Source organism: Mirounga angustirostris, unplaced genomic scaffold (genome assembly GCF_029215605.1).
Source record: "Mirounga angustirostris isolate CCGP_5_RB_7025 unplaced genomic scaffold, mMirAng1.0.hap1 SCAF_6, whole genome shotgun sequence".
Taxonomy (NCBI): Eukaryota; Metazoa; Chordata; class Mammalia; order Carnivora; family Phocidae; genus Mirounga; species Mirounga angustirostris.
Window position 1 is genome coordinate 81,973,272 of NW_026991714.1, and position 26,648 is coordinate 81,999,919.

General features: G+C 44.6%; 2 protein-coding genes across 7 annotated transcripts in view; one reads left to right on the plus strand and one right to left on the minus strand.

The window, feature by feature from the left end:
• The window catches only part of B3GALNT2 (beta-1,3-N-acetylgalactosaminyltransferase 2), a 57,420-nt gene extending 35,580 nt beyond the window's left edge, over positions 1-21,840 (plus strand). The window contains exons 6-12 of one of the 2 annotated variants that reach the window (XM_064594614.1): positions 8,013-8,123; positions 10,322-10,400; positions 15,171-15,354; positions 17,896-18,021; positions 18,540-18,795; positions 19,419-19,475; positions 21,444-21,840. In XM_064594614.1, the coding sequence (XP_064450684.1) occupies positions 8,013-8,123; positions 10,322-10,400; positions 15,171-15,354; positions 17,896-18,021; positions 18,540-18,795; positions 19,419-19,475; positions 21,444-21,590 (960 nt within the window). In that variant the 3' untranslated portion in view covers positions 21,591-21,840. The remainder of the gene's footprint in view (positions 1-8,012; positions 8,124-10,321; positions 10,401-15,170; positions 15,355-17,895; positions 18,022-18,539; positions 18,796-19,418; positions 19,476-21,443) is intronic. The other variant, XM_064594615.1, reaches the window with a different exon arrangement.
• Positions 20,361-26,648, minus strand: part of TBCE (tubulin folding cofactor E) — a 96,593-nt gene continuing 90,305 nt past the window's right edge. For 3 of the 5 annotated variants that reach the window (XM_064594607.1, XM_064594610.1, XM_064594611.1), the window contains exons 14-16: positions 26,576-26,644; positions 25,984-26,043; positions 22,932-23,259 (exon numbers count right to left, since the gene is read on the minus strand). In XM_064594607.1, coding sequence (XP_064450677.1) covers positions 23,015-23,259; positions 25,984-26,043; positions 26,576-26,644 — 374 coding nt within the window. In that variant the 3' untranslated portion in view covers positions 22,932-23,014. Of the gene's footprint in view, positions 23,260-24,176; positions 24,738-25,983; positions 26,044-26,575; positions 26,645-26,648 lie in introns of those variants that run through there. The other 2 variants (XM_064594609.1, XM_064594612.1) reach the window with 2 other exon arrangements.

Here is a 26,648-nt window from a genome sequence, read left to right on the forward strand (position 1 = left end):
CCACATTTCTCTTAGGTACTGCATACATACTTTTGCTGCCTATAAAACTTCTCCATGTGAGTGTCCTAGGGGCATTCTGATGGTGAGATCATCTCCGTCCCATCCATTTTCATCTCCCCCTGTATTTCAGTGTTGGGTAGCACTGTCTCCTTTTTTCAGGCACCCAAACCAGAATCATGGGATTTATCCTCACCTCTCATATCCAGGCACTCACTAAATCCTATCAGATGTATTTGGTATCAGTTCTCCCAAACTTTATCACTACTCAGGCAGCAACCTCTTTGACCTCGGCCATAGCAACTTCTTAGTACAGACGTTGCTGGAGGCAAGGGGAAAAAGAGCAAAAATGGGGCGCCTGGGTGGCTCAGTTGGTTAAGCGACTGCCTTCGGCTCAGGTCATGATCCTGGAGTCCCTGGATCGAGTCCCTCATCGGGCTCCCTGCTCGGCGGGGGGTCTGCTTCTCCCTCTGCCCCTCCCCCCTCTCATGTGCTCTCTCTCATTCTCTCTCTCTCTCAAATAAATAAATAAAAATCTTTAAAAAAAAAAAAAGCAAAAATGAACTATTGGGACATCATCAAGATAAAGAGCTTCTGCCCAGTAAAGGAAACAATCAACAAAACGAAAAGGCAGTCTATGAAATGGGAGAAGACATTTGCAAATGACATATCTGATGAAGGGTTAGTATCCAAAATCTCTAAAGAACTTATCAAACTCAACACCCAAAGAACAAATAATCCCATTAAGAAATGGGCAGAAGACAAGCACCTGGGTGGCTCATTTGGTTAAGCGTCTGCCTCCAGCTCAGGTCATAATCCCAGGGTCCTGGGATCGAGCCCCAAGTCAGGCTCCCTGCTCAGCAGGGATTCTGCTTCCCCTCTGCCCCTCCACCTGCATGTGCTCTCTCTCTCTCTCTTTCAAATAAATAAAATCTTAAAAAAAAAAAGAAATGGGCAGAAGACACGAATAGACACTTTTCCAAAGAAGACATCCAGATGGCTAACAGACACATGAAAAGATGCTCAACATCACTCACCATCAGGAAAGTACAAATCAAAACCACGGTGAGGGATACCTGGGTGGCTCAGTAGGATAAGTGGCCAGCTCTTAATTTCAGCTTAGGTCATGATCTCAGAGTCCTGGGATCTGAGCCCCCATTGGGCTCTGTGCTCAGTGTGGAGTCTGCTGCTTTCCATCTCCCTCTGCCCCTCCCCCACTCACACATGCTCGCATGCTCTCTCTCTCAGATAAATAAATCTTAAAAAAAACCCAAAAACATAAGATACTACCTCACATCTGTCTGAATGGCTAAAATGAACAACACAAGAAAACAGGTGTTGGTGAGGATGTGGAGAAAGGGGAACCCTCTTACACTGTTGGTGGGAATGCAAACTGGTGCAGCTATTGTAGAAAACAGTATGGAGGTTCCTCAAACAGTTAAAAATAGAACTACCCTATGATCCAGCAATTGCACTAATAGGTACTTACCCAAAGGATACAAAAATACAGATTCAGAGGGGTACATGCGCCCCAATGTTTATAGCAGCATTAGCAACAAGAGCCAAACATGGCAAGGCCCAAATGTCCACAGATGAATGGAAAAAAAAGATGTGTGTGTATGTATATATGGATGAAATCTTGCCATTTGCAATGACATACGTGGAGGCTAGAGGGTATTATGCTAAGTGAAATAAGTCAGTCAGAGAAAGACAAGTACTGTATGATTTCACTTATATGTGGAATTTAAGAAACAAAACAGATGAACCTATGGTGGGGGAGGAGGGAAACAAACCATAAGAGACTCATAACAATAGAGAACAAACTGAGGGTTGATAGAGGGAGGTGGGTGGGGGATGGGGATTAAGGGGGGCACTAGTTGTGATGAGCACTGGTTGTTGTATGTAAGTGATGAATCACTGAATTCTCCTAAAACCAGTATTGCACTGTATATTAACTAACTACAATTTAAATTTTTTAAAAAATTTTATTACTATTAAAGTTTTAGAGGAATGTATACCAAGGGCAGGAGGCTGTTTTGCCAGAAGAAAGACACATGATAGGGCGCCTGGGTGGCTCAGTTGGTTAGGCAACTGCCTTTGGCTCAGGTCATGATGCTGGAGTCCCGGGATCGAGTCCCGCATCAGGCTCCTTGCTCGGCGAAGAGTCTGCTTCTCCCTCTGACCCTCCCCACCTCATGCTTTCTCTCTCTCTCAAATAAATAAATAAAATCTTTAAAAAAAAAAAAAAAAAAAGAAAGACACATGATTAACCCAGAGCAGTCTCACGTTGCCAAGGGTCTAGGACTTAGCTTTCAGGTTCTAGCACTGACCTTCCAGTTAGTTCACTTAGACATGATCAGATTCTCATTGAATGACACTGAATAAATTAACAGAAGACCAGTTTGTAAACCAGAATATCCGTTCATTCATCTTTAATGGGTGTTAGCTTATTAGAACTGAAAGTAATGACCCGTGTCTGGGAACCTGCTTACTGGGATGTCAGACAGCAAAAACCCAAATCAGAACAGCACTTGGTTTGATCATTGAACTTGCTTATAGGAGTGGGACGTGTTTGTTTTAGAGAGCTGCCTCATTCAGGTGAGGTGTGACTAGAATGCTTTATATCTTCCAATTCCTGCGTCTTTCTCCCACTGGACATTGTTCCATTGCCCAGATTTCTCTCTTAACCCAGCTTTTGTATAGTGGCTACTTGATATTTTGTTTTAAGGTAGTGAGTTTACTAATTAAGCTTCAATCTCAAAGCTCTTCTCAGTTATTAGAGACATTGTTCCCTTTAATGTAAGCATTTAATTAGTTCAACTCAGAAGACAATCTTTCCCCCCCCTTTTTTTATTGAGATATAATTGACATATATTCGTTTTAGGTGTACAACATAATGATTCAGTATTGCAGAATGATCACAGTCTAGTTAACATCCATCACCACACAGTTAGATTTCTTTTCTTGTGATGAGAACTTTTAAGATCGACTCACTTAGCAACTTTCAGTACAGCGTTATTAACTGTACTCACCATGCTGTACATTATATCCCCAGGACTTATCATTTCACAGCTGGAAATTTGCACCTTTTCACCCGCTTCACCCGTTTCTCCCAGCCCTCCAGCCCCCAGCTCTGGCAGCCACCCATCTGATCTCTATATCTAAGAATTCAGTGTTTTGTTTTTTGGCTTTTAAAAATGTTTTAGATTCCACATATGAGTGAAATCATATGGTATTTGTCTTTCTCTGTCTGACTGATTTCACTTAGCATAATGCCCTCATGCTGGAAATGGCAAGGTTTCCTTCCTTTTTGTGGCTGAATAATATTCCTCTGTGTGTGTGTGCGTGTGTGTGTGTGTTTGCATCACATCTTCTTTATCCACCCATCCATCTGTGGGCGTTCAGGTTGCGTCCACATCGTGGCTATTGTAAACATACTGCAGTGAACAAGAGGGCACAGATGTCTTTTCAAGTGAGTGTTTTCATTTCCTTTGGATAAATACCCAGAAGTGGAGTTGCTGGATCATATGGTAGTTCTATTTTTAATTTTTTGAGGACCCTCCATACTGTTTTCCACAGTGGCTACAGCGGTTTCCATTCCCACCAGCAGTGCACAAGGGTTCCCTTTCAGCACATCCTCGCCAGCACACTTATTTCTTGTCTTTCTGACTGTAGTCACCATTCTGACAGGTGTGAGGTGGTCTCTCATTGTGGTTTTGATTTGCATTTCCTTGATGATGAGTGATGGGGAGCATCTTTTCATGTACCTGTTGGCCATGTGTGTGTTGTCTTTGGAAACATGTCTATTCAGATCCTCTGCCCATCTTTCATTTGGATTGTTGGTTTTTGCTGTTGAGTTGTTTGTTATGCTGTTATATGTTTGGATAGTAACTCCTTGTCAGGTATATCATTTGCAAATATTTTCTCCCATTCATAGGTTGCCTTTTCATTTTGCTGATGGTTTCCTTTGCTGTGCGGAAGCTTTTTGGTTTGATGTAGTCCCATTTGTTTATTTTTGCTTTTGTTGCCTTTGCTTTTGGTGTCGAATCCAAAAAATCATTGCCAAGACCAGTGTCAGGGAACTTACCACCTAGGTTTTATTCTAGGAGTTTTATGGTGTCAGGTCTTTTACCCATTTTGAGTTGATTTTTGTGTATGGCCTAAGGTAGTGGTCCAGGTACATTCCTTGCAGGTGGCTGTCCAGTTTTCCCAACACCATTTGTTGCAAAGACTGTCCTTCCCATGTATATTCTTGCCTCCTCTCTTGTAAATGAATTGACCATATGTGCATGGGTTTGTTTCTGGGCTCTCTCTTCTGTTCCATTGATCTATGTGTCAGTTTTTATGCCAATAGCATACTGTTTTGTTCGCAGTGGCTTTGTAATATAGTTTGAAATCAGGAAGCATGATGCCTCCAACTTTGTTGTTCTTACAGTTGCTTTGGCTATTTGGGGGTCTTCTGTGGTTTCATACAGATTTTAGTAATACTTTATTGTATTTCTACGAAAACACCATTGGAATTTTCATAGAGATTATATCGAATCTATAGATTGCTTTGAGTAGTATGGATATTTTAATAATATTAATACTTCCAGTCTATGAGCTTGAATATCTTTCTGTATATTTGTGTCTCCTTCAGTTTCTCAGAAGGCAGTCTTCATTTCTAAATAAGTGCTTACTTCTTGTCACCTGGACCTCTGTAATAGTCCAGTTACCACTCTCCCTACCAGCCCGCCTTATGCTGTTCTGCTACTGGAGTGACCTTTTAAAATTGCAGCTAGGATTGCGTCACTCTTGTGCTTGCAAACGGAAGTGCTTCTCCACCCCCCCCCCCCCCCCCCGCCCCCTTCGAGATGAAGGACAGACTCTCTATGCCTGCAGGCAGCGCTGATGGGAGCCTACCTTCTGCATCTCCTTTCCTCAGCCTGGGGCTTCGGCAGCACTTAACTGCTTCATGCTTTTCTGAACATGCAGTGCGCTTCACATCTGCCTTTTGATGAGTGCTTTCGTCCACTTCTCCCTTTCCTGACTCAGATGCCTGCAAGACTCTGCTCCGTTCTCACAGTCAACTGAAATTCTCGCTGTTCTCCTCAGGCTCCTTGCCTTTGTTACTGACCCTAGCAGGGCTTATTATAAGGATTTGAAGATAGGAGCTATTTGACTCTTTTAATAAAAATCTTCGAGTAGCCCACAGCCTGCTACATAGTAGACACTCAAAAGTTTAAGTAACGCCTCGTGTCTGGAAGAAGATTGACCCCAAATTTATTTCGTTGTATACATATGTTTAAAATATTTTTTTCGTGATCATGAAAGTATGAAAATATATGAGAGGAATATCCACTGTTGAAAACTTGACTACGGGGACACCTGGGTGGCTCAGATGGTTAAGCGTCTGCCTTCGGCTCAGGTCATGATCCTGGAGTCCTGGGATCGAGTCCCGCATCAGGCTCCCTGTTCCGCAGGGAGCCTGCTTCTCCCTCTGCCTCTGTCTCTCTCTCTGTCTCTCATGAATAAATAAATAAAATCTAAAAAAAAAAGAAAACTTGACTACGTATGGAAAGGTTAGAGGAATATTAATATCCACATGTTTCCCAGCATATTTGGTATATTTCTCCCTAGGCTTTTTTTTTTTTTTTCCTTCTGTGTATACATCTGTAAGAATGTTTTAGGGAATTGAGGTTCAATGTCAAGTAGAGTAGAGAGTTAAGGCTTTCCAAGGAGAGTATGGAAATAATTACTGCCCGGGGTGCCTGGGTGGCTCAGTCAATAAGCGTCTGCCTTCGGCTCAGGTCATGATCCCAGGGTCCTGGGATCGAGCCCCGCATCGGGCTCCCTTCTCCACGGGAAGCCTGCTTCTTCCTCTCCCACTCCCCCTGCTTGTGTTCCCTCTCTCACGATCTCTCTCTCTATCAAAATATAAATAAAAAGTCTTAAAAAAAAATAATAATCAGCGCCCATTTCCAAGATAAGACAATGAGATTTTTTTTTTTTTTAAGATTTTATTTATTTATTTGACAGAGAGAGACACAATGAGAGCAGGATCACAAGCAAGGGGAGAGGGAGAGGGAGAAACAGGCTTCCCGCGGAGCAGGGAGCCTGATGTGGGGCTCGATCCCAGGACCCTGGGACCATGACCTGAGCCGAAGGCAGACGCTTAACGACTGAGCCACCCAGGCACCCCGACAACGAGATCTTTTAAAGGGGCCCTTCACTTTCTGCATTACTTCTAGTGGTCATAAAGCTCTGTTTCACTGAGCAAAGACCCTGCATGCCGCACGCATGTCATCATTAACCCCCGGCCCAGCCCCGTGAGGTAGGCATCGCTTTTTCCGTTCTCCGGGTCAGGCGGTGACCACCCATAGTGTATCTGGGACGCCTGCCCTTAGGAACCCTGGGGCTCCTCAAAGCGCATCAGGAGCAGTGCAGACTAAGGATCCATTAGCTGAATATAAGGTGACAGACTGCCTGAAGAATCCCGACTCTTAGTGTTTTTATCTGTTTCGTAGAAAAGTTGTAATGCTTTACAAAAAGCTTGCAAACCACTGGGCTCGCTTACTTTACAAGTGCAGTTTTGTATAGTGTCCTTATAAAGCTGGCTAACTGAGACGTTACTGTACAGTGCTTTATCTCTTAATTTTAGTATGTGAAAAATTTTAAAGAATATTAATGCTATATCTTTTGTGTGGTGTTCTAGACCAAAAATCATTCCAATTAATTTTGAGTTTAACATTATTAAGTAAATATTTTTCAAGTGCCTGTTATGCATATCAGGCCATCTAGGTGCTGGGGATATGGTGGTCAATAAAACAGACAAAATCCCTGCTCTCATGGTGCTTGCATTCTAGTGGGAAAAGTTAGTTTGACAATAGGAAAATAAACAGGAAATACCAGAGTGGTAAGTGGTTTTAGGAAAAGAAGACAGGCTGATGTGATAGAGAATTGGATGCCGGCTGCCTTCTGTTGGATCTCTGGAGCAAGCCAGAGGGGCTGACAGTGGGGATGGCCCGAGCAGTACAAAGGAGCAGCTGAGCCCCCATGGAGAAATTTGGAGACACTAGAACTTAAATGTGTGTCAAACCTTCGGGCAGGGAGTGTAACTTTCTAAGCCCAGAACTTAATAGTAATCACAAACAAAAAGCTTGTCAGATTTGACAAGATAAAACTTATGGACTTTTTAAGTAAAAAAAAAGTGGCAAACAATTCTGAAAAAATATTTTAGAATATAATATATATACAGAATTATTTATTACAAGATAACATAGATTAATAAGAAAAATAGAAAACTCAGTAGCTAAATGGCAAAGAAGCATGGGTCAGTAATTCCCAGGAGAGACTATATAATTTATAAACATCATTAGAAATCAAAAGAAACACAATAAAATGAGGAATCATTTTTTAATTTAAATTGACTTAAACTTAAGTCTTTGCTTTCATCCCATACTTAGAAGAATACAATGCAAATAGTATTTTTGTAAATTGGGAAATTAGATAATTTCCTTTCGAAAAAACAGTTTGGCATTGTGTCCCAAAATCCGTATAAAATCTCTCTATTTCTTTCTTGTCACCATAATTTCACCTCTGAAAGTGTATTTTGAAACAAAATAAACATTTACACCAAAACATGCTTCATTAGATAGTTGGTAGAGTTCAGATCTGCCTGTGGGCAAGTGTTTGTGTGACTTGGGATGCACACACTCGATGGCATGTTAGGTGTGTGTGGCAAATGGTCACACGAGCTGTGGTCGCATCAGGAAACGCTGCAGTGTAGAGGGAAATGCAAACAGCAGTGTGCAAAATGGTCTCTGCACTCTTTGTACTTGCATCTTTCAGATGTGCATGGAACAAAAAATGACTTGAGAATATACACCAACATGTTAACAGTGGTGTGTGTTAGAGTAGGGGCGTAAAAATTTTAACCAATATGTTTGAAAAAAATTAATTTTTCTTTAAAAGCTTACTTAAAGCCTAAATGACAACAATAAAGAAATTGACTCACTTCATCTTTCTGCAAAAAGAGCTTTGAAGGTACCATCGTGTGGGAGAGCCAAGACCTCCAAGGCCTTGTGTCAAGAAATCTCCACAAAGTGACTGTAAATGATGGCGGGGGTGTTCTCCGAGTCATTACGGTAAGTCATCCTTTCTTCCTAAGGCTGTTCAGCATACTTTAGCATTTTTTCAAACAGAAAAACTGTTTTTTACTTTATGTTTACATCAACCCAGGGAATGTGGAACAATGAATCTGGGGTATTTTAGAGCATGTACAGCAGAAAATGTTGAGTCACCATAGTAAAGACAAACAACTCAGATGTTCAATGATTTTCTCACTCGCGTTAGTAAATACATAGTAGTGCCTTAAGATTGGTGCACTTTAAAAAGTGTGATATTTTATTTCTCAATAATTTTTAAGCTAACATTTGGAAGGACACTTGCTCAGTAGTATTCAGAATCCTCACTCCCTCACCTTTATAGCAGGATGTTCGTTAAAATCGCATAGACGGCAGTACTGGAAAATACGATGGAGCTTTTGCTTTCGTTTATATTGCTGGGATTTCTGCCTCATATTTTTCATTTATTCAGATTTGCTTCAGATTTAAAAACAGTTTAATGGGTAAATATCTCCAAGTAAGTGTAGGACGATAAGGTGTAGACAGACTTCAAGCGGTGAGCTTTAAATACACAAGAGGTGTTTGTGGTGGTGTCACAAACAGTCTCATTCTCCCTGATGCTCTGATGTAATGATTAGGAGAGTGCTTAGTATCTCAGTTCACAGGCTTAGTCTGTTTTCATTAACTATTCGTCTTATTCACGTGAATTAATTCCCGAATTTGAAATGAACCTTAAGTGGTATGCTGTTACCCATTTAGAAAACCACTCCTGGCCCACAGTGCAACTTACACTCCAGTGAGGAAGAAAGACATTAGATCACAGATTCATATATAATTACAAAACTTAGCCTTGTGGGTCGTGGTTAAGATCTCATCCTCTATTACAATAGTCCTTTATTTAACATAGAATGTCTTATGAAATTTAATTATAGTTGTATTCTTTTCTTTCCTTATTTCCAACGCAAGTGCCTTTAATATGTCGCCCCCTTTTCTATTTATGAAACTTAAAAATATCCAAAATGTGCCGGAATTCTGTAGTTATTAAGTTGATTGCACAAAAGCAAATCAGACTCCCTGAGTTGAGGACTAGGTTCAGATGGAAAGACTCAAATGATCCACTTCGGGGGTAAATACAGTTGTAGAGGGCTAAAGAACGCTTACACACTCAGCTAACCTTAAAAAATAGTCGGTATCTTGGTGGCCCCTTGTAGGAAACCCCACGTACAAATAAAGGTTTCCATCATAAATGCGTAAAGCTGAAAGTTTCCCCGAGTCTTCCTCCCTTGCCAGCAAGTGAGAACGTCAGAAACTTTTAAAAGTCAAGCTGTGACCTTTTAGATAAAAAGTACTATCAAGTTCTAAATAAGCCAAAACAATGTAGAGTACACGATGAAAAAACAGAGCGTACAACCTTTCCTGGCTCCTTAAAGCTGGAAACGTTAGCATCACCTTCAGTAGCTTCCTCCACATTGAGCTACAGGTCCCCACGGCCACCTCTGGACAGAGTCTCTCTACGGCCCTGAAACTGCTCCGTGCAGTACAGCTCTGTGAGGGGATGGGCCAGGTGGGCGCGTGCACACACACACACACACACACACACCCGTGCAGTCAGGCCCGGCCCCGCTGGGGCTTCACGCTGGCGTGCAGAGGGGAACCCCCTCACTGGGGAACTTGTAGATCTCTAATTGTAAAAGCTCCTCCCATCGCCGGAGGCCGAGAGGACTATCGCTGGCCGTGGGCACCTTCCAACAGCATCAGCGAGCAGTAGGGCTCTGTCTGAACAATTTGTTTGCGAGGGGCTTTCTCTGGGCGGTAGAGCAAACTTTAAAAATGTGCCTAGATGTATTTGAATTCATGGCAGTTTTCAGCCTCCGAGAAATCAAAGGTGATCATTTTTTTTTTTTTTAAGTGGTAGGGTTGGGATGCAAAATAAAATTGGTTTTGTACTATTATGGTAGCAAGTTCAAGACTATGATTCTGTGTCAGTTGGAATTCTGAGCACTATGGACTGCCATGTGCACCCGATCTTTAATATAGTAACCAAGAGAACAATCAGATAGCAAAAATAGGAGAATACTGATGTCATCCTGATCGTGTGCGTCTTAGATGGGTTTATTGCTGTGGAGTCACATTATAAATTTTGGCACATCAGTTTTAAAATAGAAGAAGTGTATTTTTAGTAATGAAACACTGAGTACTTCTGTTCTTGTTGCTTTCAGGCTGGGGAGGGTGCCTTGCCTCATGAATTCATGGAAGGCGTGGAGGGGGTTGCAGGTGGTTTTATTTACATCATTCAGGGTAAGTCTTGAAAGGTGAAGGGTGCACTGAATTCATGTACCTAATCTTACTCCATACTTTGACAGAAAAAGTGATTTTTTTTTTGTCATTTAAAAAAAGACACATATATCCTTTACTGATACATAATTCACATATACCTTACCCTGGTTCACAGCATAGGAGAGTTCTGCAAGCATCTCCACTAACTCTAGACCATTTCCGTCACTCCCAGAAGAAACCCTATGTCCATTAGTGGACACTCCTCATTCTCCCCTCCCCCAGCCCCTACCAACCATTAACCTCCTCACTGTCCTTTCTGACCGTAAATGTAAGGATTTACTTCTGGGCTCTCACTTGTGTTCTTTTGATCTGTGTGTCAGTCCTTCTACCGTAGTTCTACACTGTCTTGAATATGTGGCTTTCTAGTAGGATTTGACATTGGGAAGTGTGAATCCTCCAACTTTGTTCTCTTTCAAGATTGTTTTGGCTCTTCTGGGTCCTGCATTTCCATACGAATTTTAGGATCAGCTTGTCAGTGTCTGCAAGCAAGCCAGCTGGGATTTTGAAAGGGGTGTCCGTGAACATGTAGAGCATTTCAGGCAGTGCTGCCATTCTGACAGTAAGTCTCTGATCCATGAACATGGATCTCCTTCCATTTACTAATGTCTTACTAGTTCCTTTTAGTGATGTTTTGTGGTTTTCAGAGTACAAGTCTTACATTTCTTCTAAGTTTATTCTTAAATATTTATTCTTTTTGATACCATTATAAGTGGAATTGGTTTTTACATTTCATTTCTAGATTGCTCATTGCGAATGTATAGAAATACAATTGATTTTTATATATCAATCTTGTATGCTGCAATTTTGCTGAATTCATTTATTAAGTTACTAGTTGTGTGGGTGCCTTAGGATTTTCCATATACAAGATCATGTCATCTACAAGTGGGGATAGTTGTACTTTTTTTTTCCCCCCAATCTGGATGCCTTTTATTGCTCTTTCTTGTCTGTCATGGCTAGACTGTCTAGTACAGTGTTGAGTAGAAGTGGTAGAGCAGATATCCTTGTCTTGTTCTCGCTCTTAGAGGGAAAGCATCCAGTCTTTCACCATAATGGGTGATCTTGAAAAATCCATGACCTTGAACTTTGTTGGCCCCGTGTGGCTATGTTTGGTTTATGCTGCAGCCAGGTGGGGACTTCTGCAGAACTGCTAGACCGTGGCCATATAGCTGTAGTGGACTTCGTGCTGTTGGTCAGTCAGAAGGGAAGAACCTTTTCTTCCCTGACCCAGCAAGCGAGGTGCATTTTGATGCCTGCATCTGTCCCTCTGTTGGAGGTGGCCCAGTGGACTCTGCTTCCCCTCCTGCTTCATGTGGACGCTTTCTCCTCATGATGTGAATATGTAAACATAGACTCCATCTTTCAGAGAACAGTTTCTTAAATGCTTCTCCTAATATATCACATTTCAAGGATGGATTTGTTAGATTCCTTTAAAACTTGGGGTCAGGAGCATTAGCTTAGAACTGTAGAGGGAATTTTGTTGTGATGGGAGTGGCTGTGTTTGTCTTCTTGAATCATGCTTATTTAAATATCTATCTATGAATTCCTGAGAATTCTTTAAGAAAGAAGAACTACCCTTGATGCAGTTGCTCTTGGCCACCTGTCCTGCACATTTCCTGGGGAACAAAGGTGCCCAGTGGAATTTCCGTCTTGACATCTCAGAGCTCTGCAGAGGATGGATTCCTATAAAAGAATTAGGACCCAGCTTCCCTGAAGGCTGTCAGTGACTGGGGAAAGCAGAGCAGACCCTGAGAGGAGACTCTTTCGGGACCCCCTCGACAGCATGGTGTTGAGGATGGGGCACACCCCCTGTTTGAGGCACTGCATGTTGTTTGAGGATGCAAATGGACTGTGGCTTTTTTTTTTTTTAAGGTTTTATTTATTTATTTGACAGAGAGAGAGCACAAGCAGGAAGAGCAGCAGAGGGAGAGGGAGAAGCAGGCCCCCTTCCGAGCAGGGAGCCCGATGTGGGACTCAATCCCAGCACACTGGGATCATGACCTGAGCCGAAAGCAGATACTTAGCATACTGAGCCACCCGGGTGCCCCAAGACTGTGGCTTTTTTTATTTTTCATTTTTTCGAAAGCATTTTTATAGTGTTTCCTCCTAGAAGTAGTTGTATTCTTACATCACCCGAAAGGGTAGCCTGGAACAGATACATGGGTTTTGCCCATAAACTTGCCATTAAAAATAGAAATTTAAAATTTAGAGATCGTTAATTTCAGTCCAGAGATTTTTCATAAAACTATGAGACCACTCTGCCAAGGAAGGTATCCGCTTAGCTCACCAAGAAGCTAGCTAATAGCCCAGCCCTGGGGAAAACTCAGATCAGAAGCTCAGGCAGCTTCCTAAGGCAGTGCAGACATGGGGCCAGGGGCAGGTGTAACGCACCATCTGACTGGAATATCCAGCACCTTCCCTTCTTTTACTGGTTCATTCTCGAATGTACCACCAGGAGCCTTTAAAAACTAGTTTAAGGGGCCCTTGAGACTCTGTCACTAAACTGTTCTACAAGGAGCAGCTCCTGTACCCTGGACAAAAGCTTGTCACAATTTTTCTGGCATGGAGGCTAAAGGAATAAGGTTTGGGTGAGGGACAAATTCTTTCAAATAAGACTGAAATAACTCAAGTTGTAGGCTAAAGAAATGAAAATGAATAGATTGTCTTCTGCAAATCTCAGTATAAACTAATTTTTTAAAATCAGGATCTAAGTGCTATGAATTGGTTGTACATGAATTCTTAAATTTTGTCGGATATTAGCATCTCTGTCTGGGCCCTACCTCAAGCTACAAAGTTAAAATCTTCAGAAGTGGAGCTCAGATGTCTGTATCTTAACAGGCTCGCTAAACAGACATGATCTTCCAAACTTTGAGAGGCTGTAAACTCTGTGATTCTTTTAAGTAGCAACTAGACAGATCATCAGATTTAAAACACACACAGATCTATTACTTTATATTCCTGGTTTTCAGATATATACAGTATAAAACAAAAGGTGTCATTTGGGGGCGCCTGGGTGGCTCAGTTGGTTAAGCGACTGCCTTCGGCTCAGGTCGTGATCCTGGAGTCCCGGGATCGAGTCCCGCATCGGGCTCCCTGCTCGGCAGGGAGTCTGCTTCTCCCTCTGACCCTCCCCCTCTCATGTGCTCTCTCTCTCATTCTCTCTCTCAAATAAATAAATAAAATCTTTAAAAAAAAAAAAAGGTGTCATTTGTTCATCTGAAAGACCTATATTTAATTTCTACTCTCATCTTATTACAACCATCCTCCTGTTACTCCAGTTTTCAAAAGCTGTCACTTTCCTTCAAGTTGTTAAATTGTATATACTTTATCTTTGAAGTAAAGGGATATTACAGTAGAATGTAAGAGCTGGTGGGGACACAAGGTCATTCAGGCTTGTGTTTCTCCAAGGGTAGGCATCTGTGGTCCACGTGCTTCAGAGTTCTGGGAACACACATGTTAAAAACAGAGTCTTGGGCCCACCTGAGACGTGCTGAGTGGTTAGGTTTGGGCTGCAGGAATGTATATGTCAAAACGCAGTCCACTGGTGTCGTCGTCCTCCCCCTCCTCCTCCCTCCTTCCCCTCCTCCCCCCGCCTCCCCCGATGAGAATACAGGCCCAGAAACCTGCAGCTTGCCCAGCATGTCCCAGAGCAGCAGAAGCAGAAATCAGATCTAGGCCTCCTGACGCGCAGGCCCCAGGCTTTCCCTTTGACGTTGCAGAAGATGGGGTGCTAAACTGCTCTGTTGTTTCCTCACCCTTCAGCCACTCACTTTATTTTTTAGACGTTTTCTCTAATTTGAGTGAGACATTTGAGAAAATCCTGCCCTAGTGAAAAAGTGGCTGCCTTAAATCCATAGGATTTGAGGACAGTCCCTGCGCAAATGTGACAAGTGATTCATTAACGTGTGAGGTAGTAAACTGATGACTTTAAGCACATTTTTATTATGAAATATCACAGATATACCAAAAATAGCTCTGTAAGAAACAGCCGTGCCCTTATTATTCAGAATTAACAAATGCTTACATTTTGTCATATTTGCTCCCTTTTTTAAAGAAAAAACCATTACAGACACAGTGAAGCCCCATCCCAGCTAGCTGTCTGGCCCTGTCCCTCCCTCCCCTCAGAGAGGGTGCCCTGTCCTGAAATTCGTGTGCACCCTTCCCTTTCTTATTTTCCTACTTTCTACTACATATGTACCTTATCTTTCCCTAACATGCAGTTTTGAGGAGAGTATTTTATCACTGAGGTCCACGGCATCATATTGAATCTATCAAGTAGAAACAAAGGTCCTTCCCCACCCTCCTCCCAGCATCATTTTTCAGTGCCATTCCTCTGAGCATGCAAGATCAGGTTAATTCTTCTGCCTGCTCTTTTCCATTACATGACTGTCCCAAAGGCTGGCTACTCTCCCGTCGGGGGGGCGCATTTAGGCTGGTTCTGTTTCTCCCATTACAAACAGTGCTGCCAGGATCGGCCTTGTGAGCATGTGAGATGCAGACCTGTGGCCTCCCACGGCCTGCGCAGCTGCCGCTGGACCGCTGTGCACAGGAAGCAGCTGTGGACCCTGCAGATCCCTGCGGGGTGCGGGAGGGCCTGCTGCCCAGCTCGGCTGTCTCCCAGCTGCTCTCCGTTAGGTCACTCGGGGAAAGGGTGCGAGCCAACAGAACGTTCCACGTGCTGGGTCTTCCATTTGCGACAGCATCTTTCTCCATCTCTCAACTTTTCCTTTGTAGAAGGTGATGCACTCTTACAAAACCTTCATTCTCGCCCTCGAAGACTTCTTGACCACAGAAGTAATCTCCACAGGGAAGACGCCTTACTGAGGGAGGAGAGCAGCGTCTATGATGACATTGTTTTTGTGGATGTCGTTGACACTTACCGAAATGTTCCTGCGAAATTACTGAACTTCTACAGATGGTAGGTGGTAAACATGTGGGGTAGGTAGAATTTGTCTTACTGTTCTTTGGATGTAGGAACAATTTATTGACAGTAGACCCCTGCATTTTTTTTTTTTAAATAAACCAACCCCAGAACTCCTGAACAACTAGGATGTGTGATCTATTATATCCTGGTTCTTTGTGAGGACTGAAATCATGCTGCTTTCTCATTCAGATGAGCAGATCCGTGATGTGAATGATTTTTATCAAAAGTAGGGCAAAAGTTGATTTTGGGTCGTTCTATTCTGTCTGAGTCAAAGTCAGTCCTGTGAGTCATTGTCTTGGTTGCCTCAGGCCAACACCAGATGAAAATCAGTGAGTTTGAAAATGGCCCATTTTCAGTTGTGACCATACCCACTGACCTACATGACCTGTGTATAGTTTCCCTTGAACCCAGGTTACTGATCTGAATTCTGTTCAGCCGAACATCCACATTCTGTTTCCATCCTCTTCTTCACGCATTTAAGAACCACTTGCCCTAATTCCAAAACTTTTCTGTAAGACGAAATCCAACAGCCTCCCATAACTTGCCCACCCCTACAGGATTTCTTCGACCTGGGTTGTGACTCCTGCCTTCGGACCATTAACGGCAGCAACAATCCTAACTACTCTTGTTTATATGTACAGTTAACATGATTAGTTACTCCAGGGTCTGCTTACTTGCTCTTGAGCCCTGTGACACTGTCCACCCTCGAACTAACCCAAACTCTCTCTGTCTAGCCTAAACCTAGAGTATTTCCACATCTGTGTCTTTTTTTTTTTTTTTTAAAGATTTTACCTATTTATTTGACAGAGAGAGACACAGCGAGAGAGGGAACCCAAGCAAGGGGAGTGGGAGAGGGAGAAGCAGGCTCCCCGCAGAGCAGGGAGCCCGATGTGGGACTCGATCCCAGGACCCTGGGATCATGACCCAAGCTGAAGGCAGCCGCTCAACCAACTGAGCCACCCAGGCGCCCCACATCTGTGTCTTTTAAAACTGGATCAGGGAGCTTGTTTCTTGGTGAGCCCCTAAGTCTGCCCCTCTCTCTTCTCTGTTGCCCTGGGCAGAGTGGATGGATATAGTCCTGATTCGTTTATGGAAGGTCATGTTTCACGGCTAGGGCAAGTTAATACAATTTTGGAGTCACCCTGTGGCTAGAGGGCAGATAGAAATAAGAGTTGGAAATTGAGGTGTGTCTAGAATACCAGGGTTATATCTGGACAACTGTACTGAGAAAAAGAACCTTCTTTAGCTCAAGGCCCTTGAGAGGGGTCCCTGTTGTATGGGGGCCCAGGCAAGAATGGAAAGAGTTCAGTGAAGGGTGGGAATGGAGGTCCAGAAAGTGGGAAATCGGATTGTGGTGTTCTAGGACTTTCTCTAGGGAGCTGATTCCTGGTTGTGGAAGTTCAGTGTAGTTTATCTGTTACCTGCAGTTTAAGTCTTCTCTCCTGTACTCCTTGCACATCTCTGAGCTCTCAGTCGTCGCTGCCATGGTCTGTCTCAGGCCACCCTCTCCACCTGATCACCGGGGACAGGCTAACGGCCCTGGGCTCGAGGACCCGCTCCCCCCTCTCCTGTGCCACCTGTCCGCCGTCCATGCTGTAATGAAAGCTGCCTTAGTCATTCTTTCTTCAGGTGATTCCTCAGTGACCGCAGTGTCCTTTATCACAGAGCCCCTCCTAATTAGCAAATATTATGTGCTCCTGTGCTGTTAATTAGAAATGAACTTTAGAAGCACAGGGTTTTGAGCTTTGGTGTGGACCTGTTGTCAAATTCACCATTCTTTGACCGAAAAATGCTTTCTCCAGATTTCTTTTATTCAGATTTCTGTCATTTGGTTCCCTAGCAAGACTCTGGGTTTTGTTTTGTTTTTTAATCAAAGGTGGACAGGGATTGGCAGTGTGAAATGAAGAAGTCCGTTTTGTCTCCACTCACCCTTGTATGTCTGGGTAAACGAAGTCACCCTCCTGGGCCTTCCAAAAGGTCATTTATAAGAGTTTAATTGCTGGGAATCGTTTCTGAGGGGAAATACGTGTCCGTGTTACAGCTTAGTGTTTTAAAAACCATCAAATACCTGAGTGGAGTATAACTCGCGGCACCGAATAGAGCATCTTGCACAGCAGGGTTCCAGGGGAGAGCCGGGGCAATGCTTGTCCCCTGCCTGTCCCCTCACTGTGGGCCCCGTTAAGAATCCCAGTGACAAGGTTCGCATGTTTGGCAGCCTGACGGGAACAATGTCACAGAAGCGTTTGTTTGCTCATAGGTCCCACTTCAGCCAGATCTTTTTTTTACTGTGTTCTTTTTCTTTGGCACCTTTAAAATCCGCTTGGTGCTTCTCTGTGTTATGCCACTTAATGAACATCAAGTGAGGATTGCATTCGGTAGCAGCGGTGTTCTGAGCACATGTTCTCAACCTCGAAGGACGAAGAAACTGAACAAGTGTGCAGGTCATCCAGGGCCGGCTCTTCAGGAAGATGGTAGCGATGTCACCGCTTCCTTTCCTATGGACGCAATGACCCTCGTATTCCCTTTTGCCAACAGGACTGTGGAAACAACCAGCTTTGACTTATTGCTAAAGACAGATGACGACTGTTACATAGACTTGGAAGCTGTGTTTAATAGGATTGCCCACAAGAATCTGGATGGGCCTAATTTTTGGTGGGGAAAGTAAGTTAAACCTTGTTAGCCCTTTGGCTTCATGTACCTGATCAAAAGGAATTCATTTAGCATGAAACACACAAGCAAAATGTGGCCCAGATAGGGAGCCTCCCTCCCCCGCCCCCCAGGTCCTGGTTACTGGATGTTATCAATCTACAGTTAGAGGGAAAACCTGTAAAATGAAAAACTTCAGGCTAAGGTAATGAAGGAGGGGAAGACGATGTGGCTTTTATCGTCATGGCCTAGAAATAAGCACTAACGTGAGGAGCTGCCGTACGTGGTATCTTGTTAGAAGAAAGTTGTGACACATTTCTGAAATTGTGCTGTGTTTCTTCAGGAATCCAATATGGATTCATGATCTTCTTTAGCATATGTACACATGATGATGCTCTGGTACTTTCAGAAACTCCACAAATGTAACTTAGAGAATTTGATGCCCCAGTCTTTCACGTAACACACCTGCTAGATAAAGAACGCCGTTCCTTAGACCAAAAAAAAAAAATGTTCCTCTTTCCTTGCTTTTACAGCTTGGTCCTTTGTAGTGATCGTAAAGGGGTCCGGCTTAATAGTGGTAGGACAGCCGTCGCGCCGACACGAAGAAGCCAACTGTTTTTGACTCTCAGTTTCAGACTGAATTGGGCCGTGGACCGGACCGGCAAGTGGCAGGAGCTGGAGTACCCCAGCCCCGCCTACCCAGCCTTTGCCTGCGGCTCGGGGTACGTCATCTCCAGGGACATCGTCCACTGGCTCGCCGGCAACGCGGGCAGACTCAAGACCTACCAGGTAGTTCCGGATTTCTGACCTGACGGTGTACTCTTCACACCAAGTCTCATCCAGCCCGGGATTCCATCTCTGAGCACAGAGCCAGCGTCCCTGGGGGAAGGCATGCTGTTCCTTCTGTGGAGGAGTCACCCTCAGAGGTCAGGGACACAGTCCTAGCCTCCAGATCCTGGCTCTAAATTCTATTCCTAAATCTTTCTTTGAGCCTACTTACTAGGTTTTCAGACTCCATTTACAAGTGTAGTCCCTGGAGGAATGGAAAGCTTGGCATTCACAAGAAGGAAGACTGTAAAGCAGGGGCTTTCTTTTTTGTTGATTCTGGTGACTGTGTCACGAAACAGCCCGCCTAGCAGTTGGATCCACTGTATCGTTTATACAGCCGGTGCTGGAGGTGTGAGGCCCCCGAGAAGGGCTGTCTTGTGTCTAGTCATTTCATCATGGTGGGTGTTAATGGCCACTAGCTGTTACTCCGTGTACAAGTGTTAATACGGGCTGGGCGTTTCCTGGTAGAATAATTACAAAGCCAAGAAGTGGAAAGATGACTTATTACGGGAATGTGGGGCATCGTGTTTAGAGATGATACAGCATTTAAACTTCTGCATTTAAATTTCACGGGGCGCATACAGGGTGAAGACGTAAGCATGGGCATCTGGATGGCAGCCATAGGACCTAGTCGATACCAGGTAAGTGAGCCAACTGTGAGGAAATGAGGTTTCTGGGTCAGACGTTGGGCAGAAACAGTGACTTGAAGGTCTGGCATCAGAGCTGTGCTCTTAATGCTCTTGGTTTAATTCCCAGTAATCCACCCAGGTTCTCATATTTTTCTGAGTTTAAACCAAAAAAAAAATGTTTGGATGGAAGTTTCCTACCCACAGAGAAGAATTAGGTTTTTACATGTTTGATTAGAAATTCTTTGTAGCTTTAAAATGTAAGGAATCAGGGGTGCCTGGCTGGCTCAGTCAGTAGAGCATGCAACTCTCGATCTGGAGGTCATGAGTTTGAGCCCCATGCTGGGCATAGTGATTACTTAAAAAAAAAAAACAAACCTTAAGGAATCAGCTGGCTGAAGTTTCCAGCAGCGTGATGGTCCAAGGACCCTTCAGCCCTTCTGACTGATGAAAATAAAACACTGGGTTTAAAATACCGGAAGGTGTTTTTGAAAATACACTGACCGCTGAGCCAAGGAAAGAAAGAAATGAATCTGCAGAGACCAGAAATGGAAGAGAGGAGGCACGAAGCTGAACTTCGCCTCAAAGCTTTCTGTTGAGTTTTGGATTCTTGCAGCTTCCACTTTGGCCACAGAAGGTGCAGGGGGCAGAGGAACACGCAGGGCCCCCTCACTTCAGGGGTGAACGGGAGTAAACCCACATCTACTGGGTCAGCTGTGACAGTCTGTGTCCTATTGAAGTGCCAGCTTTGACTTGTTGAACACTGAAGATAATTTTGTGTGTCTGATTGTGGCGATAGCTGTGTCGTTTGTGGGTCTGTGTAGGCTGATGCGTCCACAGACTGTTGCTCTTGGAGCTTGTTTCCTGATGTGTTCAGAGACTTGTGTGTATAACCTCATGTTCCTTGGAAATGGAGGCATTTAAAATGCATTCTTTTTTTTTTTTAAAGATTTTTATTTATTTATTTGACAGAGAGAGACACAGCGAGAGAGGGAACACAAGCAGGGGGAGTGGGAGAGGGAGAAGCAGGCCTCCCGCGGAGCAGGGAGCCTGATGTGGGGCTCGATCCCAGGACCCCGGGATCATGACCCGAGCCGAAGGCAGTCGCTTAACCAACTGAGCCACACAGGCGCCCCTAAAATGCATTCTTGCGAAGAGGATTTATGTTGTGTGTGCCTTGCACCGAAGGGCATTCCCATCTCTGACTGCATTGTTGGAGAACGTGACTCCTGCCATATACCCAGCTAAGTGCAGGCTGGGCTTCCAGATGCTCAGGGCAGACCCCTTTCCATCGCACCCAGGGTCAAGGCTGAGTCGCAGGTTCTGTTTTCTGAATTACACAAACACACACACACACACACACACACACACTCACTCCTCCTCCCTCTCCCCCAGGTCTGTCTGGCACCTCAGGGGCCCTGGCTCTGAGTCTCCCTGTCGCTGGACGTGGCCTTTTCAAACCCCGCGGAGCCTTCAGGGCACGTGCTGAGCCCGGCCCCTTTGCCCCAGGGTCTTCTCCTTTGCCACCGGCTCAGCCACGCTTTAACAAGGCGCGTTTGACAGTACGCAGCATCGGTGTGTTCTCAGACCGAGCGGGCTTCTCTGGCTCTGTGTTCTGTCTCCGAAGGAGGCTGGTGCTCGGGACTCAGGCTGAGTCCGTTTTGGTCCCTCGGGTTCACCTCACCCACATCGGCTTCCCTTTGCCAACCTCACTGCAACCCTGGGCAGGGCCCTTCACTCTCAGCTTGTCGTCTGGGAAAGGGAAAGGGGTCCTCCCTCGCCGGGTTTCTGGAGAATTAGCTAATACTTGGTGCGGCCCCCAGAATGTCAGACGCCTCGGCGGGGACAGCCGCAGGGAGCTCCGTGTGTGCTGCCCGGGCTTCCTGGTCACAGAAGTCCCTCTGCCGCCTGCCGCGCACCCCCCCGGAACCCACGGGCTCGGCCCCACGGCTCCCGAGTCACTTGTGTGTGGTTTGTCGCCAGGACGGCCTGTGGCTGTGTGAGAAGACGTGTGAGCCGGGCATGCTGTCCTCCCCGCAGTACTCGCCGCAGGAGCTGACGCAGCTGTGGCAGCTGAAGGAGCGGTGCGGGGATCCTTGCCGGTGCGAGGCAGCCGCGGGAGGGTTTTAACCGGCCGCGCTGCGGGAGCGGCCGCTGAGCGGAGTCCCCCGAGAGCCCGCGGTGGGGCAGCAGACGCCTGGCGGCCCGGGATAGTGCTCGGTTGGCACTTTTTACCTGTAACCAACGTGATCTTTCTAAATGTTTGCACAGAATGTCCTTTTTAAAACTCAGCTGATCCTGTACATAACAAAAATTTTATTTCTATATTGCAAGACTTTGAAAAACACCAAACTGTTTTATAAACATTTCTAAAACCTGATGTATCATTTCTAGTTTATAATTCATTACCTATCACTTTTGGTTAAAATTGGCCTCGTTCAGAAATCTTAGCAGCCAAGAATGTGAATTCCAGCCTGGATTACGGAATGGCCCTGTAAGGCATAATTAGGAAAATTAAGGGCCAAAAACAACTCACAGAATGCTGTGTGGTCACTTATACCAAAGTTTGGGAATGGAAATGTCTGAATGAAGTGGGCAACTGGAAAAGGAACCCTTATATATAATTCTCAGTTCTGGACCTTGGTTTTAAAGTTCACTTATTTATTAAGTGAGCTAATTCCAGTTTTCTTTTGCCATTTAACATAGATCCTGAAGGTCACAGTCTAGTACTATTAAAAAAAAGCTAAAATTCTGTGGCTGTAAATCGAATACCTCTCAGGGTTTTAGTGACGTAGGGAAAGGATACAGCTAAATAGTGGGCACTTAGAATGAATTTTTTCTTTCCTCCTGTCTTTGTGTAATGTTTACCTAACCTAACTGAATTCTGATCAGAGATGGAAATCTTCTGTAGAAGAATATATGCCCAGCTTAGGTACAACTGTAGGGAAAAGCATATAATGTATTTTTGTAAGTACTCTAAAAACAGTGTGACGGAGGGAAGAGATCATAGCATACGTTACACATAGAAGAGGCGGCTCCCTAAGTTTAAGGGACATTTCCCAAAATGACTATCCAAATCAAACCTTTTAAAACTAGTAGTATCCATAGAGTTCCACTAAAACTGGTCCTATGACCGACATTATGTTCAGATCTCATTAGACTAGCTAGGTTCTATTTAATATTTAAATCTCCACATACTGAAATGTATAGTCATGAACTATAAATATGAAATAAAATCAGAAAATCATTAGTAGGTGCAAAGCCTTTATTACTATTGTTATATACAAGCCTAGAAATGGTCTCTTCCCAATGAAAAATACCACCTTTTCTATACTTAGGGCAAGGTGTAAAACCTCTCTCTTTTTCTAACAGAACTGTTCCAATAAATCCTTTATTTCCGGTACCCCCCCTGCCCCGAGTCAGGATAAACAGTGCAGTCCCCGAACTTTCTTAGTTCACTGTTACCATCGCACCAATAGACAATCTCCACTTTCCACAGAATAAAACTGTAATGACTGCTGGTCATTTTCTAGTTCAATCTCTCTGCCAGGCATCTACAAATAGAACAGAGGGTTGGGGTGATAAAGACAGATCCGTCTTAATACATGTGCCCCCTCCCAAACAGAGGCGTATGTTTCCCATTTAGAAGCAACCCGTATCACACTTGGGGGACATAAGCCAACTCTGTGTTCTGCTGGGCTACTTACTTTGGGGCTTTCATAGGACAGCAGAAGTTCCGACACAGGAACTTTGAGGAGACGGGCCAGCAGTCCCTTCACCTTCTGAATTGTCATGGAGTCTGTCAAGGAAAGAAACACCCTCAGTTCTCTCGAATGACAGCTACGTGTAGAACTGGCTCACCTGCCGAGACCCCAGTCGCAACGATTCACGGTACCCGGTTCCCCGCGGCCATCAGTAGGGAGAGGCTCGCCCACCGCGTGGACCCGAGAGCCGGTTCCACACCGCTGACCTGACCTGCGGGAAGCTGTGGGGAACCGAGCAAGTGTCTGACCGAAGTGCCCTTTGACAGTGGCTTTTCATACCATTTCAGTGGTGGTGAATATTTCCTCCTGCATCTGAATAAACCAGAAATCATCTTCTCTGCAGAGAGGAGTAAATGTGAGTTAAAATCCTTCACTTTCTAAACCTCTGTGATTACTCGCTCATGGATGGCTGACAGAACACTGGAGTGGGGGCTCAGGCGTCCAGAGGGCGCCTCTCCATCACTCTGCCTTGGTTTCCCCCTCTGTAGAGCGACGGAGGGACCGGCGGTCCGCAGGCTCCCTGCGAGCGCACGCAGGGGACCTGCTTCACGAGCAAACGCTTTGGTTTGTTCAGAAAACACTATGAACTTCTTTCCAAAGATGGGTGGTGGTAAATACTGGATATTTTGATGAGAAACAGAGTTTCTCTGAAGCTTTAGCTGGAGGTACAGCAATAGTATGGTGTTCCTACAAATACCACATGTATTCAAATATTTTTCTATCAGAAATGATTTTTGTAAAGCTGTCTGTGTTTTTATGCAACTTGTGCTAATAAATGTTATCTTTATTTTAGAATAAAAACTGGCCTTGTTTATGTGTTGAATATAAACAATTGACATCATTCACATAACTTGTTTTTTTACGTGTGAGTGTGTGTAGATAATCTTGGCCTTTTATAAAGATTTCGGTGCACCGGCTTCCACTGTTCTGAGGGTGGTTAGTGATGGGTTAACTCCTACCTAGCAACGGAAAGGACACATTCCTAAGTCGTGTCAGAAACAAAACGCTTGGTCCTACAGTCCTGATGAGAAATCTGCCCACTCGCACTGTGTCTACAGGAAAGGTGGCAATTTGCACGTAATGCTCTAAATAACGTTACCATTTCTAATGTAAACGTCTAACACACGATTGTCTTAACATTCAGACAATGTAGAGACGGTTGTGCCTCCCTAGGACGAGTGTGAAAGTTTAACGGGGGTGTACACTTCCAGGCTTTTCTCCGGCTCTGTCAGGACGGGTGGGTTTCATAATGTACTGACCACACGTGCTCCTTTCTCGTCCAGTCATCCATCCGTGCGGCCAGCCGGCACTCAGGACGACTCAGGACTGAATTTTTTTATTTCAGTTTAATGAATTTCAATTTAAATTGCCATCTGCAGTAGCCATACTGGCCAGTGGGGCCCCAGACTCCCGTGTTCTCGCTCATGCTACCTGATGCTGCAGGAGTTCAGTCGGCCCTTTCCTTCCCCGCTGGTAAACATTTAAGTGGTGGTGACATTTGCCATTACAAGTGCTACAAAGTAGAAATTTTAAAAATGTGAAATTACTGCACTGACCAGCAAAGAAAAGTATTTTACGAGAGTCCCTTAGGGTGATACACATTTCATCTCTTCCTCAGCGCCTCACCGCTCCACACTCAAGCTGTCCATACCACTCTCTAACCGAGAATCAGGCTTTATCCGGTAATTCACAGTATACTTGAAAGAGGGACTGTAATTGTAAGTTTACGGTACATTAGATCAATCCAGTTGGTTGACACAAAAGTTTTGTTTTTTTTTTTTTAAGATTTTATTTATTTGACAGAGAGAGACACAGTGAGAGAGGGAACACAAGCAGGGGGAGTGGGAGAGGGAGAAGCAGGCTCCCCGCGGAGCAAGGAGCCCGATGTGGGGCTCGATCCCAGGACCCCGGGACCATGACCTGAGCCAAAGGCAGACGCTTAACGACTGAGCCACCCAGGCGCCCCAACACAAAAGTATTTTTGAAATGAAACTAATTCAGTTCCAGTAACACTGATGTTTAGACAGAGTTCTGAAGTTGTTTTTCCAAAGAAAACCATTTCAGTGTGTCCATTAAAAGACCACATCCGAGACCTTTCTGCGGGGACTCCTGACTGGTAAGGAGTAGAGTGTATGACAAGTCACAGATGTCCAAATAATTCACAGTTCAGTTCAGCTCACCAGGACACGTTTCCTGTAGCCCAGTGACACAGTCTCTCTGGACCAGAGCCATAATTTGGGAACTAAACAGCGGTGGACTCAGGAAAGGCCACGCCGCTCCAGCGCTCACGCCTTCGGCTCAAGATGTCATCGTACGCAAGGGCTTCCGGTTTAACAAGACTTTCCTAGGGGCGCCTGGGTGGCTCAGTCGGCTAAGCGGCTGCCTTCGGCTCAGGTCATGATCCCAGGATCCTGGGATCGAGCCCCGCATCGGGCTCCCCACTCGGCGGGAAGCCTGCTTTCCCTCTCCCTCTGCCTGCCACTCTGCGTACCTGTGCTGTCTATCTCTCTGTCAAATAAATAAATAAAATCTTTAAAAAAAAAAAACAAAAAACAAGACTTTCCTAGATAAGCTGACCTGAGTACGGAAGACTTGAGCTTTTGGAGGGAGTGTCGATGGATTGTGTTTTAGATCATGAAAGATTAGCAGAAACCTATAAGTTCCAGAAGTGCACACTTCTAGATATTTTCCTTCCAGCCAAGTCGTGCCTAGACCAGTGTTTCCTAAGTGTAAGGATGCGAAAGGCCTCTTTTTCTTACCTGGCAGTTGTTTCTCTAGGACTCTCTGATCAACTTGATTAGGGTATTTTATCTTCAGTGCTTGAAAGGAAAAAAGGAAAAAGACTGAGAGCTACTGTAATAAGGATTTAAATCACACACGTTACCCACAGCTGCCCCATGACCCGCTGTCAGTACCGCGGGGCTTGGATCCTAACAAAGGAACAGGTCTTACTGATGTTGCAAATTCCTTCTATTAATCCTTCAGAGAATTAACAGCAACAGAAAACGCTGGACCAGCATTCTAGTGCCTCCCCTCCTCCCCTCCGCCTCCTCTCCTGACAAGGCAGCTGGGTGTCCCCGTGTAAGAAAAGCCACATGTTTACAAATCACAAGTCGGTGCACTTCTCACACGCTCCCCCCATTTATAACACAATCAAATGTGCTGAAAGCCTGGGAATTGCTAAAATGTTCGAGATGAGAATTCAAATGTTTGAGAATTCATCATTTCTTTCAAAACTGGAGTACTCTAGGTACTTACTTAGGAGAAACCAACAATCCCTACGAGCTCCTCACTATCTCGCACCTAAGGACGCGAATACAAATAAGCTGTCTTTGAGTGTGGGGTTCTTACTCAGTAGCCGGTTTTTGAGCAGAAATGGTTGTTGTGTTTGGAGTTCCCCGTCTTCAGGCGCACCATATTCTGC